Here is a 20,847-nt window from a genome sequence, read left to right as displayed (position 1 = left end):
GGATTAACCACCACATCATTAGAATCGGTCGATTCTATTGGCCGGACGGCCTCTGGGGGGCATCTGCTACATCGTTCACGAGTGTTCACCTCTACGGGGCCTAATTTTCGTGCAGATCTTCCGGAATAAAAGGCACCGTCTTTCCTAGAAGTGCCCTCCACGATTCTCACGGCTTGATGCTGGCAGCTAGGAATGCGCCTAATGTTGTCCTTTTCTTTTCTATTAGTCTGCAGCTTCATTTCGTCTCCCTTTCCTTTCGGTTAAATTTTTAGAAGTCAACGATGAGCTGAAAAGGCTGAGCTGTTGGTTTTTGTGGATATAATGTTGTGTTCTGGCAGCATGAGAGAGGGGAGTTTACCAAAGAAATGTATGTTCAGTTTTGGCGAGGCTGCGCATTCCCAAACTGTCGTCTTGAAAAGGCACCAACCGTCAGTATGCTCCCTTTTTGTGTGCTGCTGAGTTCGTGCTAAGGTGGTAAAGCGTGGGTGTGGTACCATGTATTCTGAGTCACGTATCGGCCTACATGTCAGCACTAGGAAACTTGCAGACTGCTACATTCGCTTCGCGAAATTTAGTGCACGTCAAAAATAAACTGTTTCCGCGGCACCTAGGCGTAAGAACCTTCCGAGAGTATTTGCTTTCAACCCGCGTACATGTGCACAGCAAACCATGAGCGAAAACAATAAACAAGCGCAAGATGCACGCACGGCCAGAGCTTCCAAACCGTCCGCCGCACCCGGGAGCTTCAATCACTATCAATCGTGGCTGACGTTATCGAATGCCCCCTTGATGTCCAGGATCATTATGACATTTTCTCCCGTTCAATTGGAAAACTTGCGCCGGGCATGCTGTCCCAGTTTCCGTCTCTGCTTTAATTTCAAATAAATTTCAAAGACGCGTGCGCCATCTGTTGGGTTATGTCAGTAGTACCTCCAGTGTACCGCGCTCGTTGGCTGCGCTTGGCCATGTCGTCAGTTTGCTGCATATCTGTTCTATGCAGTCTTGCGCGTATGCGCCGCGTGCGGCTGCTTCTAGCGGCGCGTCGCTATTGATTTTCACCGCCTGGATTTCGTCTACGTATTGACAAATTCGCATGCGCTGTACACCTGGAGTACGTGGAGGCAGGATGAAAAATAACAATTCGTTTTTTTTTTTTGAGGAAAGGAATTGACGCGCAGTTATACTGTCTCACGTATCTCGATGGCCACCCGAACCGCGCCGTAAGAGAAGGGATAAAGCAGGGAGTGAAAGAAAGGAAGAAAGAGGTGCCGTAGTGCAGGTCTCTGGAATAATTTCGACCAGCTGGGGATCCTTAACGTGCACTGACATCGCATGGCACACGGGCGCCTTTTGCGTTTCGCCTCCATCGAAACGCGGCCGCCACGGTCGGGTTCGAACCCAGGTACTCCGCCTGCAGGATGCTCGGCGTTGAGCTTTTGGGTGTAGATCTCGGCCGAAAGTAAAAGCCCTTTTTCTGTAGTTTCACATGGTGAAATCTGCTTTCGTCTTTCTGTCAATGGCTACGATATGATGTCGAAATTTATCATTCAATAAATTTTAATTGTATACTTTGAGACTATGAGCAGCTGCGTTGCCACGCCGTCTGCCTTGTTAATGTTTTGTTCTGAATTATTTGTAAAGGGTAGGGTGCGGCGCAGCGGTCCTGCATGATCTCTCACCTGGCAGGACTCTGGTGGCCCTGAAAAGGGCCGTTTATGGGGCAGTGCTTCAGGCAGTGCTGAGCTCAGCATTCGATGTGGCAGCCGTTTGCTTAATTCAATGCATTTCTCAATGCGCTTGATGTATGGAGCCGTCAATTCGGGTGAACGCATCCTCAATGCGCACATTTAGCTGATCAACAGTGCTGAGAGTCCCTGCGCAGTACACGATGGATACCACAAAACCCCACACGAAGAAATCTCAGGGCGTCAGGTCAGGTAAGCGTGGATGCCAGGGCATATATGGGGATCCACGACCCATCCATCATTGAGGAAAATTTCGATCCAGCCAGTCTCGAACCTTCGCCGAATATGTGCCGGTGTGCAGCCATGTTGGAAAATGCAGATTTTTTTCTGCATATGGTTCGCGTTGAATTCAAATAGGAACTTATTTTTCAGCATATGCAAGTAAGTGTCTGCAGTGTCGAAAAGAAAACCGTGCAATGATCCCTTCCATTCAGATTCCGCACCTCACTGCCACACCTGGAGAGCGTGCACAGGGCGTGTCATTTTAAGAACTTAGGGTTCTTTCAAGACCACATACGCATATTCTGCCTGTTAACCGCGCCATCACGGTGGAACACGGCCTCATCGCTAAAAAGTAGAAACTACAGATGGTCAGGGCCGCCAGCACTTTGCTGTTGTTCCGGTTTGAAAAACTGCAGCCGCCGCGTCAGTTCGTGGTCGGCCAGTTCGTGCTGTACACGAACTGTATAAGTTCCCTTTCCTACTCAAAGCACGGCTCGCGGTCGAGGCCGCTGTTCCGAACATTAGCGCAGCGCGCCTACACGACCTTCCCCGGATGTCCCGACATCGAATCTGCGTGCATTTGCTACGGTGCCCGTACTTTGAAACTTCTTAAGCCATCTTTGCAGCCACGCTGAAGCGATAGGGCGGTCAGCGATGAAATGTCGCTCCGAACTGCTTCCGTACGAAGCGAAGAGAGTTGGACTCACATAGCCAGGTCATGGTCAGACCTTCTCTTGATCGCTGTACGACCGCAATTTTTGGTGATGTCTTGCGCTGACTCGCACCACGAAGCACCAAGAAATGATAAATCGCCCACCAACAGATCACAGCTACCGTCGTTGAAATAAAGATGAAAGCAGCTGGGTGACGCAAAACGAATAGTTAAATGCTTTATTGCGATAGACAGAAACTAAGCTCACTGAAATTGCCGCCGTTTCGTGCAAGCCAAGTTTTCTGTATCGAACATATTGATTTGGATGCAAAACATTTATTTCGTTAGAAAAGACAAAATGCAGATGATCCGCGCTAGGTGGCTATCAGTCCACGCCTGACAGAGACCTGTGTAGCCAATTCAATGGCACGAGTTTTAACGCCCAGGTCTGAGGTGACCAACACGGCCTCACATTGCTCGACAGTAGGAACATTGATAACGCTGCCAAGAAAGTGCTTTTAAATCAACCGCGCTGCATTTTCCGGCCTCCTTAGCAGAAAGCTCATTTTTCCGGTCGGTATGAGATGGCGCCACGAGTACCATTGCTGTGACACATGGAGGAAAGAAGGATGATGTGTATAAAAAAAAATGGTTGCAAAAGCTGTACTCGTAGCCGAAAGCAGTTTCTCGCCAATTCCGCCAAATACACACAAGTACAGATGTTTATTTAAATCTCAAACAACTTAGGCAATAATATTCTACCTTGTGAGCGCTGTTTGCTCTCAATTAGGCGAGTAATTTGAGCACAGGAATTTCTTAAAATACGGCGCATAAAAACGTAAGTCCCTGTATATAAATATAAAGGCCCAATTGTTTTTGTCTGACAGCTTTAATTTAGAGCAATGATAATCTCATTTAGCAGACGACATTTGTGCGCTCGATCGTTTCCTCCAAGATTCTTTTTTTTTAGTTAGTCTCGGAGGCCACGCAACGTTTTTCAGAGTTTTGTGATCTGTCAAGAGATGGCTCTTGCTACCGCCAGCTTTGTTTGCATTAGAGAAGAGGAATAAATTTGGATGAAGGTTTTGGCTCAAGCGGCAGGCACCTTATAAACGAGCCAATATATTGCGTTAGTTTTTTTGCATAACAGCGGCTTCAAAATTTATTATACCATCGTGGATTGTATATAGTGCTCTTTGCCTTTAAAGCTTCAGTGTTGCGACCATGCTTGCGACTGCTACGTCTAGTGGTAGTGCAGCGAAAACGTTGCCATAGTTTTCGAAGATGGCGCAGGGTGTGTGTGACGCTTCTCGCGACGAAGAACATTGCAACCACGCTTTGTCGACTGACGCGGCTTCAGGCGATCCTGATTCGGCTAACGGTACCAATGGGGCCGAGAAGCAACGGAAGACGGGCAAGGCAAAAAAACAAAAGACACCGGGCGTCGTCTATTTGAGCTACATCCCTCCCAAGATGAACGTCAAGACCGTGAGAAGCATGCTCACAAAGTTCGGCGAAGTGGGGCGCATATTCCTGCAGCCCGAGAAAGAGCACGGCAGGCCAAGGAACTTCGTAGAAGGGTGGGTCGAATTCATGGACAAAAAGGTGGCCAAGCGTGTCGCTGCCACCTTGAACGGTGTCCAAGTGGGTGGCAAACGGCGCGCCGAGTATTATCACAGCCTGTGGAGCATAAAGTACCTGCATCGCTTCCGGTGGACGCATCTGAACGAGCGACTGGCATACGAGAAAGCGGTGAGGGACCAGCGACTACGCACGGAAATAGCGCAGGCGAAGCGCGAGTCCAACTTCTACATATCGGCTGTTCAGAAGAGCAAGCGCATGCGGCGCGAAGCAAAGGAAGGTGCCGACAGCGCAGGTTCTGGGTCGTCTATTGACGTGAGGCAGCGCCCCACCGACGACGAAGTCATCGCGAAGCGATTGAAGAAGAACGCTGAGGAAGGTGCGAAGTCTGGCGCTGATCTGAACCTTCTGAGGAACATTTTCGTGAGTGGTGTGGCATCGGGTTCGGACGGTTCAGAAAACGAGCTTGGCACGTGATGTTTGTAACGTAATAAATATGTTATGCGCACGAAGAGTTGCCTGCCTGGTTTTCAAATCTGGTTACTTTGTGTTCGGGCTAAGTACGCAGTTTCACATGACGACGCACCGTGAAGTGCTACAACGCTACAGCTGTCTCCAATCTTTCGCTGTCTTCGGTGTTGGCTACGTTTTTGGCTGTAACTGGCATTGGCTGGCTCTTGACCGGATTGTCGTCTTGCGCTGCGCGCTTCCGGTGCCCTTGCTTGGTCCGCTTCCGGGCGTACTTTAGTGGCCAGAGCCGGAGCTTTTAACTTGTTCTAAGGTCTTGAAAGGTCTGAATAATTTAGACAGTTTCGAGATGCGTGTAGTACCTCACGACTTTTCTATTCTGCATATGTGGAAAACATGGGAGAATAATCGAAAGGAGAGAGGAGTCCAGCCGTTCAGCTACTACCGAACGCGTGCGGACGATCAGGGCCTTGAAAAGTTGGGCTATTTTTCACTCTATGCTTTAAAATACGGTAAGTGTATTCCTTAATAGCGTACTCGGTTAAAGCAGCACGTGGGCATTGTATGAGCCCATTCGGTGACCTCGAAAGGCTGTCAGCCAGCAATTTCCAGCATCAATCGGCAGGTCATCTGGGTATGATGGAAGTTTATGCTTTCGGGTTGACCTTTATTAGTTTCAGCTTTCATTCATTTTTTGAGTCCCGTTCAGTTTCCCCTGGGTGTAAATTGGTGCCACAATCAAGGAGCGTTCAAATGCGACGCAGCCATCCAATTGAGCTTCATAGGAGCGACGCAGTTGTAGCTTTGCTTTCGACTGATGCCGGGTCCGCCCAGCATTGTACCGTGTGTTCACTAGCTCAGTCACGTCTTGCGTACTGAAACTCGACAAATATCTATTGTGATTTTTAAAAAATCTCGGTCAAGCATACTCTTCAAAAACGGGCTACTTACTAAATCGCAGTAAATCGTGTTTTCTCGAACAAAAGTGGCACTCCGGCGAGTGGTAACACATGCAGACATTCACAGTACTTGCAGTTCGGAGTTGTGACAATGCAGATTGTGGACAACAGCAAACAACGGTAAATATGCACACTGTCGCATCCTGTTCCTCCACCATAACAAAGCACATTTAACACTGCTACACATTGGCTACCACTGTGTTACCATCGAATTAGTCAACGTATTTATAGGTATTCACTGATGTAGAAACTTGGTCTTGGGCTTTTTGAAAACACCTTTTCTCTGTGCCTTGTCTGCTAGTGCGCTATTGTTTTGTGTCTCATTGTCCAACGGCAAGGAAGGCAGCGGGTTCCCCTGAGTTCAGTTTATTCAAATTGTTAAACATTGCTTTTGCTCAAACATTGTCAGTCCGAATGATAACTGAGCACCCCATGCAGGTCCTGTCAGCACATTCTACTTTACCATAGTGCTGTCAAGACGGGAGGGGGGGCCTCTTCTCTTAGCCAAGCAGTAAACTTGAAAACCATGTCGTGAAAGTGAAAACCATGTCGATATTTTTCACAAAATTATTGAAGAAATGCACTGTGCAAATAAGGTCATCCTTCCGACCACTCCTTCCATAAATCTGCACCTACTGTGTAGTGGTGCTTTTCTTGTTTCGCAGTCCTTAGTCCTTAGACAGTTATGCCATCCCACATGTCCTTACACAACACAGATTTTGCGGTATGATTGGCATGATGTCACTCTTCTATTGGTCCTAAATTTTCTCTATAGTGACATGCTGCATTGACTTAGTAGATGGCCCTCATGATGTGCATGCTGTGTTCCGAACTGCCTCTTTTTTTTATATTTGTTACAGTGTGCGTATTTGGAGAGGAAAAGAAGCTACTTAGTAAATGCAAAATTTAGCTGTAAAAGCTTTCCTTGTGTTTTTTTTTTGGTATACTAGCCATCAAAGCTTTGGTTCCTTTCAGCATTCAGTGTATTTTTGCATGCAGGAAAAAGTTGCTTGTGGTAGATGCCTGTAATTTTATCTTTGGCCACATAAAGTAAATAGACAGTAACTTCATTATTTATTTCATAGGCCACGCAGCCCTTAATTATCTCAACTTTCGTCGTCAATGTAACAAGCTTCAATCAAGTCGAAGGAAAGAGAAATAGAAGATCCATTTTCAGCTCCAACTTTCCCAGCAACAATCATGCCTTTTGTGCCGACTGAATGCCAGCAAAGGTACAAAAAAAACCCAGCAGTCAAATTTTACAAAGAACAAAAATGAGACGCAGTTTTTCTCATTGTTCCTCTGACAACAAATTGAAGTTAGTATTGAAAGATGACTTGAAAGTTGCGGGCTTGGCTGCGGAGGTCGCATTTCGATGGAGGCGAAGCCCGTGTGCCCGTGTGCAGTGCAATGTCAAAGCACATTAAAGAACCCCATTCCAGTTACAAACAGGTTGATTTCACTGAAAGCACAGCTTTTTATATGCCTGGAAAGGTCAGAAAATGAAATAGTAGTATTGGTATCGCTGGCTGTTATCGCTAAAAAACCGTGGTGACATCAAAACAGTTTTTAAATGCAAGCTAGGCTACACCAGCATGCTTTTCCAGGCAGTAATAAAAAATCCTTTTCAGCCATGGTGTCACGAGTTGGAATTGTGTGGCATGAAAAATTTGAAATCCAATTTTCTCACCACTAAAATCTGTGTTTTGTTTCTGAACATCTACATAGTCAGAAAGAGCCGCAGGACTGATTTTTACTAAAAGTTGGATGGAGTAGGCCTCAGCGCCTATGTAATCTACAGCCTTCCACTACGGTGTCTCCAACATTAAACCTACCCTAACACATTATATACAGTAGTGTGTCACCAATGCCAGTGCTCAAGCAAGTTATTTTACTGAACACTATGCTTGTGTTGTCTGATGGTGTTGCTCTTTACATCCAGGTACGGGAGCTGGTATTATCGATGGAATCGCCATTACTGAGGTGTCAACTTTCGCTCAGTACCTGGGCCGAATTGGGTTCTGGACTGTCCCGTTTGGTAAGTAAGCGCTTTTTGAACACATAACTGGGGCCCCGGTACAAGCCGGGTGTGTTGACTCTTTACCTCTGGTCATGAAGCTTCCATGAAACACAAAGGGAGAGCCCTGCACGCTGCCCAAAGTGGCCACGCCATGGCACCACATCAATATAGGGGCAGTGCATTCCATTCGAATAGAGTTCATCATCATAAATATTATTTTTGTCCTGTAGACGAAAGGTTCTCGCAGTGTTCTGAGGAACCCTCAAATTCTGTGGAGCACTTTTTGGATTCCCCGAGCGCCTAAATCCATACATGCTTCAGCCCCTACCTTCCTTTTGTCCACTGTATTTTTGGACTGAGCATATTGTGCTAGCTTATAGCAGACTGTTGCACTGTGCAACCAGCACTCAATTATTCAATTATTCATTGAATTTAAGAATAGGTGGCGGGGGGATGGCCAAGTGTCTGCATTTTTTTGCAGCTATGATAGGCTGGTAAGGACAGAAGCCAATACAAGCGGGCTTCCTCAGCACCCTTTGATAGACTTTCCTGAGAATGAAATTATTGAAAACGCTTGTTATAGGCCATGTACAAACACACCACAAAGCATACAGCTAGTTTTTAAAATTTTTCAATGTGAACAAATTAGTAAGCTTTAATGTACATGCATTCCACTTAATAGCGTGAACTTTATTGAACTTACTCTTTTTTTTGTGGCACTCTTTGCACATAAGTCTCCCTCTGGATGCAAAGGTTGTGCCAAGGGCTGCTGTCGGCCACCCATCTGATTGGGCCTACCCAGTATGTTGTCACAACCATTTCAGTCTCTGCTAAAGATACAAGCTCCCACCTTCACCTCATACTGTCTCATCGTCCATGGTTTCAACTTGAGAAACGTGCCATGGAGGTGCACTTTATTCTGTCAGCGTGTACTAGGCTCATTCAGAGACTGAACTCATCAGTTTGAGCTTTTGGATTAGTTTTATCTCCTCTGGTGTTTGCTTATTGAGCTCAGACTACTGGTACATTCTAAAGTTTGAGGTACTGCCTGGAGTCACAGCTGTGAAGCTTAGATTATGGGACCGCGAAAATACAACCCGCGACGTTTCTTAGTGTAGCTCCATACGAACGCCCTTTGGTGGTGTGGTGAAAACATTTATTAAGACAGAGAAAAAAAGTTCCTGAACACAGAGGGGCCCATAGTCCCGGGCTCTAGTGCAAGGCATGCATGAGGTGATCAACCAAGGATGCCCACAGCAGAGTGAAGGAATCCAAAAGCATTCAAAAAGAACAGTGGAGGAATTCATTCACGATCGGCTCAGAGAGTAGCCAGTACGGCCTCCAACAAATGTTATCAGAACATTGACATGATCACTGCCTCTAGGTTTGCCTTAGTCGCCTCAGCAATGAGCCTCTGCCTCGCATCATTCAGGTTTAGACTTGTGGAGGTCGCCCAGGAAGGCGACTGCGGCCACATTTATTGAGGGATGCCGGAGGGTAGATAGCTGTGGAGCAGCGGCGGCAGCGTCCGGCCCTGGTCAAAGTCCCGAGCGTTCTATCCAGCGCGTGCTGGTGACCCTTCGTCGTTTTTGCCATTTCACCACTGCCTGCTGCGTGGGTCGTTACAGGGCCCTCCCCCTAGACGAGTAGTCGGTGTGTGTCAAAAGATCCATGCAGGGCATCCAGGGTCCGAAGGCGAGGCTTGGGCGGGCAACCCTGGCTGTGGCGTTGCAGCCAAGCTTTGAGGGGGCGTCGAGGGAAGCTTAATAGCAGGTGAAGAAGGTGAGACAGCCTGCTAAGTGGACCCAGTGCCGGTGGTTCTGGTGCAGCAGCTGCCGGCCGGCACTTGACGTGCGGCACGGCAGAGATATCTAGGTGTGTCGGGGGTCCCGAGAGTCGTGCAACTGTTGCCGGTCCAAGCTGCCCGGTGACCAGACAGGCGGCTACGGGAGGTGCTGCGAGGTGCGAGGCAGGGGAAAGACTGTGGTGGGCTGCATGAGGCTGCTGGGACCACGCGCACAGCCAGCCGTGGACTGATTGGCTTCAATGTGGCAGCCGGCCACACGAGTGGTGGAGGGAACGCTGGTGAGGTAGTAGCAATCGGAGGTGGCTTCGGCACCGCGACAGCAACTGGGGACACATCGGCTGGTGTGGTGAGCCTAGGCAACTTGCTAGATGGCAGCTGATGAAGCTGAAGTGTGGTTGGAACCTGAATCTGCAGTGGGTGAGTAGTAGTGTGTGGTTTACTCACGTTGATCCTGCGTTTGGCGACGGCCGAGCCACTGGTGTCAGGCTTCTTTGAAGATGCAAACGCCGATAGGGCGCAAGAAGGGCCGACATCAGTGGCCTGGTTTGGCTTGAGGACAGGCGCTGGCACTGGTTCAGGGTCCTTGTCAGGCAAAAGATAGCGGGTGACAATCGCCATGATTGGTACTGCTAATGCGTTGCAGACCTTTGGAGGGGCTGGGGGTGTGGCTTGGCAGGCTTTGGCTTTCCGAGAGCGCCTTAGGAACAGCTGGCCGTGGCTTCAAGAGCACTGCAGAGGCCTGTTGCTTGGTGTGGTGAGGCAGACGAGGATTCCGAAAAACGCAACATGCATACTGCCACAGAGCGTTCCTTGTCATCAGGAGGCTGTGGCGACAACGACTGTGGTGGACGTGGTGGTGGGGACTGGGCCGAACGTGTCTCTGGTTGTGAACTGTTGCAGTGAGGCATAGCAGAGGCATCATTTGACGGGGTCGCGGGCGGACATGAAGAAGCGCAAGGAGGCAGGTCCAGAGAAGCGCTGAAGGTATGCGTAGGAGCAGGATGTGTGGCCAAGCTAGCGTTGAGCCTACCTGGTGTGTCGTGGAGAAGGATGGCCGGGCCGAAGATGCTAGGCAGGAGTGGCGGGGAGGCGGGCAGGGTTCTGACAAAAGCTGCGTAGGTGAGAGCGAGGCTGGTGCTGGGCCAGATGCTGGCAGCGGCGAAAGCGGATCTGCAACGTCCTAGAGCGGCAGTGGGACGTAGCAGACACCGAAGTCCGCCAGGATGGCCACACGCAGCTAGCTCATCATATGGGCGGCAGCCCAAGGTAGGGCAGGCGAGTCAGCGCAGCAGGTCATGTGGGAGGATATCGCAGAGGACTGTGTGCTTGAACGGCTGGATGGGGATGCCGTTCAGGTACAGTGCAGCCTCGAATTGAGCAAACCACCCGCTGACGCCTTGAGGCCGGAAAGCCGGAAGCGGCGGGCTGATGGCTGGGTCCTGCCAGCCTGCCATCCAGGAACGCAGCTGAGGGAGAAAATGCGGCTCGACGGATCAGCACAATGTGGAGGTTGCCCAGGAAGGCGACCACGGCCACATTTATTGAGGGCTGCCGAGGAGTAGATAGCTGGGGCGTGGTGACGGCAGCACCCGGCCCTGGCCAAGGTCCTGAGCGTTCTATCCAGCACGTGCTGGCGACCCTTCGTCATTTTCGCCATTTCGCCTTTGCCGGCCATGTGGGTCACTACAGACTAAAATGTGCATACGGAGGACCCTCGAGTTCATATAGTGTACAAAAACACCATCCTGCTCTTAGATGCTCTATAAAAAAATTGTGTCTGCTTACTACACATGTCCACAAATCAATTCAGGTCATGCTTTCAATGCTTTCAGTTTAACAAGAACTTGGGAAAGATTCATAATCTCCTCAACACTTGTTGAAAAACACGTTCACCCTAAAACCCATGGAAATCATTGCTCAACCCAGTGGAAATAAAAATTTATTCGATATCTTTTTTCATTTCATATAAAAACGAGGCATCATTCGTAACTGCTTCTCATACTCGCTCTGCAAGATGCTGCCAGTCATTGCATCCTCATCTAGAACAGGTCCAACTGCAAATTGAGCTTTTTCAACATGGTCAAGAATATCTTTGGGAGCAGCGCATTCTTCATGATAGTGAGTGCTGACTAGACTAGTTCATTTCCGAAAAATTCAAAATCACGCTCTCCTACAGTGATGTCTTTCCTTGAGAGAGAGCCTTAAACCACTGCGTGTTCTGCTATTGTGAGAAGTCCTGCCCTGCTTTGCAACTCTATGATAGAAGCATTGACAGATTGCTTTTAGTTCACCTCTGTGATAAATCTATCAGCGGCCAGTACTCATACTTTCATGAAGATTTTTTGTCATCGGCAGTGGCTGGTTAGGCTTGCTTAGGTACAACACTGGTAACTCTCGCCATGGCTGGTTCTGTGTCATGTGGAACGTGAGAAAGTTTCATGACCAGTGAAAGAGCTATTAAAAGGCCCTGACACAAATTTGTAATGTCAGAACAACTTTGGTACAAGAGACTGAAATGTGGAGGGAATACCACCCGTGTGATGTCGGCTTGGTGAAATTTACCCTAAATTGTAGGGGATGGTTGGTAGAAAGTGTCTTGAAATTCATAGGAAGGCTATAAGACATGAATTCCTTTGTTAGGGATGCCCTTACTCTTAGTGCTAGAAACATATTTGGCAACTTGACAGCTGCATTACATACATGTTGTTTTGGGGATTTCAAATGTCTTGGGAGACATGCACTCAGTGAAGCACCAAGGAGGTGGACAGTATTCGTTGTATCATTGTTTAGTGCAAATTGGGGTTGAAATTTTATCGTGAGTTTCTGTTAACTTACCAGATATTAGGCATGAAAATTAAGTAAAATTGGGCAGATTGTAGTGTCATGCAAAGACACTGCTTAACTACACTGTGTATTTTGTAAAGACATTCTCCTCGCATCGTGCCAAGTAGCATATGCATCAGAATGTTAGAGCGTAAAGCAGGGCACGTGTGTTTTGATATTGTTGTGTGACGGCAACCCAATGAAAACTTTACAACTTGATGGATGGTGATGGCTTGATTTCAATGGCTGACAGCCCGCGCCACTGTACAGTTTGTTATCTTGTCTGTCACACAACCCGGGACCACCGAGCGATCGTCCCAATCATGAACGAGAATCGTGGCACAGACAATGAAATGTATTGAATGTCGATGAACATGATGAATGGCTGAACGGAGGAGATTTAGGGCTTGCCGTTATGATGAAAGAGATGAGCATATGGAGCCAGGTCCATGAAGACTAAAGAGCCACCTGTCACCGGAAGCCAAAGCCGAGGCCCATTGATGCACCCAAAGCAGGGCAGGGGTGCTGTATTCTTATATGTGGGTAGTCAGTGGGATCTCGTGTCTGTGGCAGTGCTCCCGGATCAGTGGGGACCTAGTCTTGTCGTGTCTTCTGGTTTTGCATGTATGGATGGTCAGTGGCGGCAATCTTGGATTAGTAGGGTCATATTCATGTCGTCGTGTCTTCCGGTTGGAGCTGGGAGTGGGCTGGAGGAGAGTGGCGACGTCGGGTCATATCTGGCCAGTTGGGGCAATGCCAGGAGGTGCAAAACCTCGCGCATTTTATAGAAGACGTCGGCGGACAGCATGCTTGGGACCGGGATGATAAAAGTACCCAGCACCTCACATCGAATGTTACGTGACGGCAAGCCAACATGACAGCATGACGGATGGTCATCGCATGGTTTTAATGGCTGGTGGTCTGGTGCGAGTGCTTGTGTCCGCACCACTGCACGGTTCGCAGTCTTCTAGTCCGTCACAATATATGCATTGCTTGGTACTCTTGAGAAGATAGAGCTTCTTTTGAATGAGCACTGTGAAATTCTAAGTGTACATCTCTTATTCTTTGGTGATCATATCCGTTTTGATTCCGTCATTTACATATTCATCAGTGACAGCTTGTGTCCTTGGTGTGCATTGCTTGTGGCTTCTTGTTATCTGTTTTTGCGAACTATTCTGTTCACTGTGCTGGTTTTTCTCTGAAATGCCTGATGGTCCACAATCAACCTTTCCTTCTTCGTTTTTGTCGGGCAGGCCAAATCACTTTTGATACTTTTCTGGTCACATTGGTCAAGCCACTTACTCTGCAGGGGAAATATTAGGAGGCATATAACCAGCGTTTGTTACATTAAGGTTTACAGACTAAGCAGGCTACTTGCATATTGGCAGCAAGGGGCTCATGAAAGGAGGTAAAGCTAGCCATGCCTCTTTACAAGAAGGAAATTAAGGGATATTAATGCCAAGGGGTAGTTCCATTTATTCATCATGCTAAGACGATAGATTTCAGTTGGTGTGTTATATTGACCTGCGGCAAGGAAGGAAGACTTTTTGATCACCTAAATAGCTGTGGTTTCTTGAGGAGCCAACAAACAGTTAGGTGCTGCATGATGCAAAAGTAAATAGAAAGAGACTCCCGGACTTTTTGCCATCCCCCAGTGCAACGAAGGGACCTAGACAGGTGTTCCGCACTGTCTGCTCCAAAACCCACTTTCATCAAATGAGTGCAGTTGGGTGGTATGATGTAAAACTGCAGATATGTTGTACATCCTACAATTTATGCAGTGGGTGTGAGAAACCTTTTTTTCTGAATTTTCTTGGACTAGGTTATTGTCTTGCACTCAGCTATCGGGCCACTGCTATTTCTTATTTTTATTAACTATATAACCAATAATATAGGGTGTAGAATTAAACTCTTCGCTGATGGTTGTGTGATAAATAAATTAACCGCCATAATGACCATCTTGTTCTTTCTCATTTCCTTGACACGCTAGCCGATTGGTGCGTCAAGTGGCAAATGTTCATTGCCGTAAATAAATCGGTGTCAATGACGGTAACAAGAAAAAAACAGCCATCTCACTTTACCTATACCATTAATAACATGCCTCTTTCGAAGGTCGATCAACATAAATACTTAGGCATAATGTTTATGTCAAAACTTCAAATGGGAAACACTCAAAACTAATATTAGAACTACTGCACTGCGAAAGCTGTTTTATCTAAAAAGACTCCTAAAGCTCTCTCCAATGAATATTAAGCTTCTAGCCTACAAAACATTTGTGATACCTATCTTAGAATACGCTAACACAGTTTGGTTTCCTTACACAGCAACTAACATAGCTGAACTTGAAGGCGTACAGAGAAAAGCTGCAAGGTTCATTCACAGGAAATATCGTCCTACTGGCTCACCCTCACGTCTCTTAGCCTGTTCAGGCCTTAACACGTTCGACGAGAGCAAAACAAAGTCAACTTAGTTCCTTTTTCAAATTCTGCATCCTCAGTATAAAATGTATACCACGCAGTACATTTCATACTTGCAAACTAGAAAAACACGGCATCAGCATGAGCATACGCTAATTGAGTATTCTTTTTCTAACGACACATTCAGGTACTCATTGTTTCCTCATTTAATCAGAGAATGGAATGAACTTAGTTCATCATCAACAACGACACATTCATTATCCAGGTTCGTTTCACAGTTAGAGCTCATCGCAAAAGATTTTTAAGGTCTCCTAATGTTTGTTCCCGATTCTCTTTTAAGTAGCACTCTCAATAAGTAGAATTGAAATGCAGTTGCTTCTTTAAAATATCTCGTTTTGGTTATGCCTATGACGTGCACCGCTGTTCATTATATTCTACATTGTTTTATATTGTATTTTTGTATTACCTTATCGCTTGTATTTTGATGAATTGTGCCGTTTCTCCGTTATTTGTGTCACTGACACATATACTCGTACGCGAACAAGAAATCATTGTTCATGCTTTTCTGCTAGGCTCTCAGCTGAGAGAAGTAGTATTGTAAAATAATACCATACTTGCGCTAATATGGCGCGTTTTTTTTTTACCTAGAATTTCTTTCCGAATGCATCCCGCGTTATATTTGGAACGTGGGCAGGAATATTACCCTCGTTTTCCTTTCCTTTTTTTTTGTACGGTGTTTATTGAGGCAGCTCAGCCACCAAGCTTCGGAGATGAGAGGAGAAGCCACCTTTATGACGACCTTGTGCCGTGGAGTCGAAGCGTTCGCTCATGGACAAAACAGACGGAGGTCACGAATGTGGAAAGAAGGCGGCGCGGGCCGTCGAGATAGGAAAGGGTAGGAGAAGGAAAGGGATGAACGGGTTTGGCAGCGTGAAACATGAAGCAGTGGCGACGGTCGCGGCATCACGTGCGGCCGCGTGCGTGAACGCTTGGGAGGCTTCGTCACGCTCGATTTTGTCCCTTGCGTTTCCAAAGCATCGCCTCGTAAACGATTCTGATGGGACCGGGAACGTCGCTGTGTTCACTCATAGACCTCAGCAGTGGCCTCGAACACATTTAGTCCCAAATAATAACCTCAGTATTTCTTTGTTAATTTTACAGCGGCAGTAATTATTCGCCCTTCCATTACATTTTTGGTCATGTTTTATTAGTGCGAACGTGGTGGTTCTTTGGAGCATATGGGAAAATAAACTTTCAGAATCCAGTTGAAACAAAGAGCTTGCATAGTTATCTAGGAAGCAACCTTTACCTATTGCAGCATATGCACCCGACTTAGTGCTAAACATGCGTAAGGGTTACATTGATTCAGGGGCTTCTTCCCTTGAACTAGGTGGCTCAGAGATTTAAAATAAGAAATAGAAAATAAAAAACAAGCTTGCAAACAAAAAAACTGTGTTCACTTACCTTATTCATTTTCTTTGTGGCATCAGTAGTCTCATGGCCTCCAGAGTGGCATTAGGTGGTGTTTATATTATTTGTTAGTACTGATATGGATTTTATTTGTCAATGAATATTTACCATCACACCAAACGTGACAAGTTCTGTCTTGGCCTGTTGTGCTGACCGTATTGAAAATTTGTTAGATTTTCTTGCTTCTCCTGTGCATCTTCCTTGTGTGGTTGTCGTCATCAGCAGCGGCCCAACTACATCCACCACTGGACAAAGATCTCTCCCATATCCCTCCAATTAACCCCGCCCTGTGCCAGCTGCGGCAACCTTATCCCCGCAAAAATCAGAGTCGCGTCCACCCCCTTGGCTCTCTACCACCCCCTGCTATGTTTGCCCTCTCTCGCAATCTACTCTGTTACCCTAAGGGACCATCAGCTACCTTGCCTTTGCATTGCATGCTCTTTCCATTCCCATTCCATCTGGACATAGTAGAGGATGTCTAAGTGGAGCATCGCTTCACGTCATTTGCTCATTCATTTGGAACTTGTGCATGCAGGCTCCATCAGATTAAGAGTTTAGGGTTGCAGGAGTTTGAAGTGTAGTGGGCAGCACTGACAACTTGTTTGCATCTTCAGTGGGAGTACTAGTTGTACTCTCTGTTACCATACTAACTCCACAGGTGCTCTGTATAATATATGTACATGTGGCCTTTTGTGTGTACTCAATTGTGAACGCTATGAACTTGTATGCTCACAGCCTTTTTTTGCAGATGTGTTCATGTAACTGTGATTTCTTTGTTTCAGATAAATTTCATACTCATCAACTTGCAACTGGGTGCTCTTTGGATTAGCCATAGAAACAGATTATTAAATAATGTCTATCAGAACAATGCTTAATAAAGCATAGCCTTTAACATTATGTAGAAACATTTTTGTCACTCGTAGAAGTTTCATCTGTTTCCTGGTTTTCTAGCATCGTGTAAGTCTTCTAGCAAAAAAAAAAGAAAATGCATGATCCTCAAGTCTCTGGAGTAATTATCCCACAAATCACAGTTTCTTGTTATTAAAGGTGCACTAAAGAGGAGTCTGAACTCGTCTTTTTACCGCGGGAACTCGATCTACACGTTCTGAGCATTCTTAGAAGCCTCTAATTATTGGCCTGTGCGGCCGATCTCTCTAATTTAAATTGAATGAAACATCCGGGCTCCCGCCTATTTTTTTTTTTTTAACTCAACACTGAAGGGTAGGAGGAGTCAACCAACACGTGGAGTGCTTTTCAGCCAGTCCCATGGCAGCTTGCTGCTCTGCCATCGGTCCAGTGATACAGAAATACATTTTTATTTCTGCGGGCCTCATTTACGGCTACGTTGTCTGCTACTGAAACTATATATTCACAGAAACCTAAAAACTAAATAAAAGCGAAAGCGAAGCCGCCACAGGACTAGCTGAAAGGCCCTCCACACGTTGGTTGGCTCCTCCTATCTTCAGCGTTGAGTTCAAAAAAAGGCAGGAGCCAGGACTTTTAATCCGATTTAAATTAGGAAAATCGGCCGCACAGAGCAGCAATTCAAAGTTTCTAAGCATGCTCGGAATGTGTAGATCAAGTTCCCGCCGTAAAAAGACTGGTTCAGATTCCTCTTTAGTGCACCTTTAAGATTTTCCAATTCTTGTGGTGCTTACTACGAAATTTTGTAATCGCCTGCTGAAGAATACGAAGTGGCGCATTACATTGCGAACCTAACTCTTTGACTTTCGTCAAGCTTGTTAGACTGTTTGGGCGGGGAAAAAAAAAACTGTTTTTCAAGAGAAATGACGAGAAGCATGCAAATGGTATAAAGGATGGCACACACTTTGAAAAGCTGCATTCAACTTCACTTTGCTTATAGCAGTGAGTAACAATGTCACTTTTTTTTCTTTTCCTTCAGTGGCATCTGCTGGTACGTTTGTGGCAACAAACCATTTCCTGACAAAGTTTACTGGCAAGGACACATGGCAAACTCATGCTATCAGTGGCATTGCTGTTGCTGCTGTGTGGGGAGGGAAGTGTAAGTTTCCGCCGATACCTTGTTTTTATAATTATTATTATATTGTAATAATTATATTATTATTGGCTGCTTTCAGTGCTTGAGAGCCTTTCGCCATGGTTATTGGCAGCAGTTTGTGAGACAGAAAAACTGCTACCGAGTTTTCTTAGCCGACATTTGGAACCTAAACAAAAGGGGGAAAAAAATATTAGACGCAGTCACAATGAGTACCTGCACTTGCTGGTTCACAAATGATTGTGCAATAACTGCAGGACGAATGACTGCCACTGTTCACACAAAAATAAAAGGGAAGCATTTTGCATCGTGAACCAGGTTAGCGCCTCTGGTTCAAATTCAGTTGCCCAAGGTGGCCTTTGTCGAAAGGTGAATATCAGGCTGTAGAGGCTGTGGCCCTGAGCAGTGTTGTGCATATGTATGTAGTTGTTCATGTTTTTTGCATGCAAATTGGACGACGAGGATGCGGAGCCAGAGGAACTAGGTTAATACTGCTAACGCTGCAGAACAATCAAATGTAAAGCTAAAAGAAAAAATAATAAAGATGGCATAGTTCTGTATTCCAAACTTCCACCATAGGCTGCGAGAGAGGCCATTGCAGCTCTGTGTTGATTTCAACCACCAGGTGTTTAGACCTGTGCCTCTGTGCAAAGCAGCAGAAAGGGGGATGCAGAATCTGCACCTCTGCACTGGCAGTTAAGTTTATGCAATGCAGTAGTGGCGCAAAAAACTTTTCTTCTCCATTTCGCATGCAGCCGAATTCTGGTTGTCTAAATTACACTGTGCACCTTAAATCCCAAGAAATGCACCTGAGATATAAACTAAATTTCTTCAACAAACTAGTGGCACCAAGTGTACATACATACATGTACATACATGTATGTGCACGTGTGCACAGAGCATTTGCCATTTGCAGTGTCTTGAGGTAATTCTTTCCTTCCTCCATGTGCAGCGTCGTCTACTCGGCTATTTTGCTGATAGGACACAACCCCCGCTGCTCGTCTGCTAGGAACACGAGCAGACGCGCATGCACACTCTGCTCTGTTTCACCACTGCTGTCCTTCACGGGACACTAAATGAACTTATGGTCGATGCTCCCTTGATATTATCGGAGTCCTTACGGCTCTATTATTGCTAAAAAATTGGGGAGCTGTACAGTGTATCCAGCATGCTGGGAAAAACCGAACCATGCCAGCGACAAGGAGTGATTTCATTTTCGTGCCTTTGGTTTGCGACAGTGTTTGGGCCCACTAAGGCACTTGTGGTGAGGTGGAATCATGACGGCTAAGCGGGCTATATGCCATCGTAATCATGAACACTGCGTTTGGAGCAGAATTACAGAGGTGGCGCTTTGCATTCAGGCGTGCGAGGGAGTGTGAAAGGATTGGTCCCGCTCACATTGCAGCTCAAGTTGCCGTGTTTGTGTCCATTCTGCGAGCTGTCCTGTTGCCTTTCACCAACATTTCTCAGCACCTTGGTAATCTAATAACTGACCGCCAATATCACTCCTCCAGTAAGGAAGTATCTGGCAACCTTACAGTGCTTCATGATGTCTCCTTTCTCATGTAGGCACTGACATATCAGGCTATCATATTGGCTCCATAAACATGTTGACTGTCATAAACTGTTTACTGAAGAAAATTATGTGGTTCAAAGAATTGCAAACAGGTATTAGCTTGTCTACAACAAACTTTCTCTGCTATTACTGCATGATTCTCTCTCCTTTAAATAATGCCTGGCTCTACAGGCCCTACAGGTACACTAAGTTATACTCTTGATGGGTGAAAACAAATTTTGCAGAACACCTGTTTCTATTATAGCTGTGCTCTGTGGAAAGTCAAGCTACCCGTGCCGATATTCAAAACTATTCATAAATACTTTTCTTATTTGCTTTGCAACCAAAAATTTGATATTTGCGCACTCTGTTTCTTGGTAAATCGTATGTTCTCCACTTTACAGTCCAGAGTGTTAAAGTGGGCCTCTGGCTTTCTCTGGCACTCTGCGTGTGGTGCGGCCTAAAGAAGTGGTCAATCGACAACAACATCCAGCTATCAGGAACACCACCCAAGAATGGAGAGTACATCTTCCTCGCCCAGCAGTATGACATGACTTATATGAAGAGTCCATAGAGTGTCGGTTTCATTGTGCACATTATGTTGGGAAGTTGTAGAATAAATCTACTGATTCTGTTAGGCCGACAAGCGAGTGCTTCTTTGCAAAGTGCCTCCAGAGAATGAATTTTTCTTTTGGAGGTGCGTTTCTCTGTTAACAAAATAGTTTTAAGAAAAAAAGGCAAGCAGTGAAGTGGTCTTGGATATGTCGGTCGCTGCTGTGATTTTTACAAAGCATCTGGTGACCATGGTGGTATACACAGATGCATACTGTTTCAGTATTAAGAACCACAGCATGACTTATGAACAAAGCAGTAAGAAAAACAGTGCTTGTTCTTCTTGTAACTGCGTGTAAGTTGCACTGTAGTTTAAGACGGTCGATTACCATTCTTCCAAGCTTTCAGTTCTTTTGCATGTAATTTTTACTACGCTCTGTGCCCCTCACTTTTCTAACTTCGACCTAACTAATTCATTAGTACTGGCATCATTAATAGCAGTACAAGGAACTTGTTTTGTTTTTCTTTTTGTCTATATGTATGAGGTTCTAATATAGTT

At 46.1% G+C, this 20,847-nt stretch overlaps 2 protein-coding genes across 2 annotated transcripts; both read left to right on the top strand.

Annotated features, from left to right (window-relative positions):
• Positions 1–3,846: 3,846 nt before the first annotated feature.
• LOC144111344 (activator of basal transcription 1-like) lies at positions 3,847–4,730 on the top strand. Its single transcript, XM_077644617.1, has one exon. The coding sequence runs from the start codon at positions 3,904–3,906 to the stop codon at positions 4,675–4,677; it is 774 nt and encodes a 257-aa protein (XP_077500743.1). The 5' UTR covers positions 3,847–3,903; the 3' UTR covers positions 4,678–4,730.
• A 175-nt stretch (positions 4,731–4,905) lies between these two features.
• On the top strand, positions 4,906–20,382 carry ND-B14.7 (NADH dehydrogenase (ubiquinone) B14.7 subunit). Its single transcript, XM_077644618.1, has 4 exons — positions 4,906–5,180; positions 7,570–7,665; positions 18,068–18,187; positions 20,141–20,382. The coding sequence occupies exons 1-4, from the start codon at positions 5,018–5,020 to the stop codon at positions 20,308–20,310; spliced, it is 549 nt and encodes a 182-aa protein (XP_077500744.1). The 5' UTR covers positions 4,906–5,017; the 3' UTR covers positions 20,311–20,382.
• Positions 20,383–20,847: the final 465 nt, after the last annotated feature.

This window comes from Amblyomma americanum, chromosome 11 (genome assembly GCF_052857255.1).
Source record: "Amblyomma americanum isolate KBUSLIRL-KWMA chromosome 11, ASM5285725v1, whole genome shotgun sequence".
Taxonomy (NCBI): Eukaryota; Metazoa; Arthropoda; class Arachnida; order Ixodida; family Ixodidae; genus Amblyomma; species Amblyomma americanum.
The sequence above is the reverse complement of the archived record's forward strand: the minus strand, read 5'-3'. Positions and strand labels throughout refer to the sequence as shown.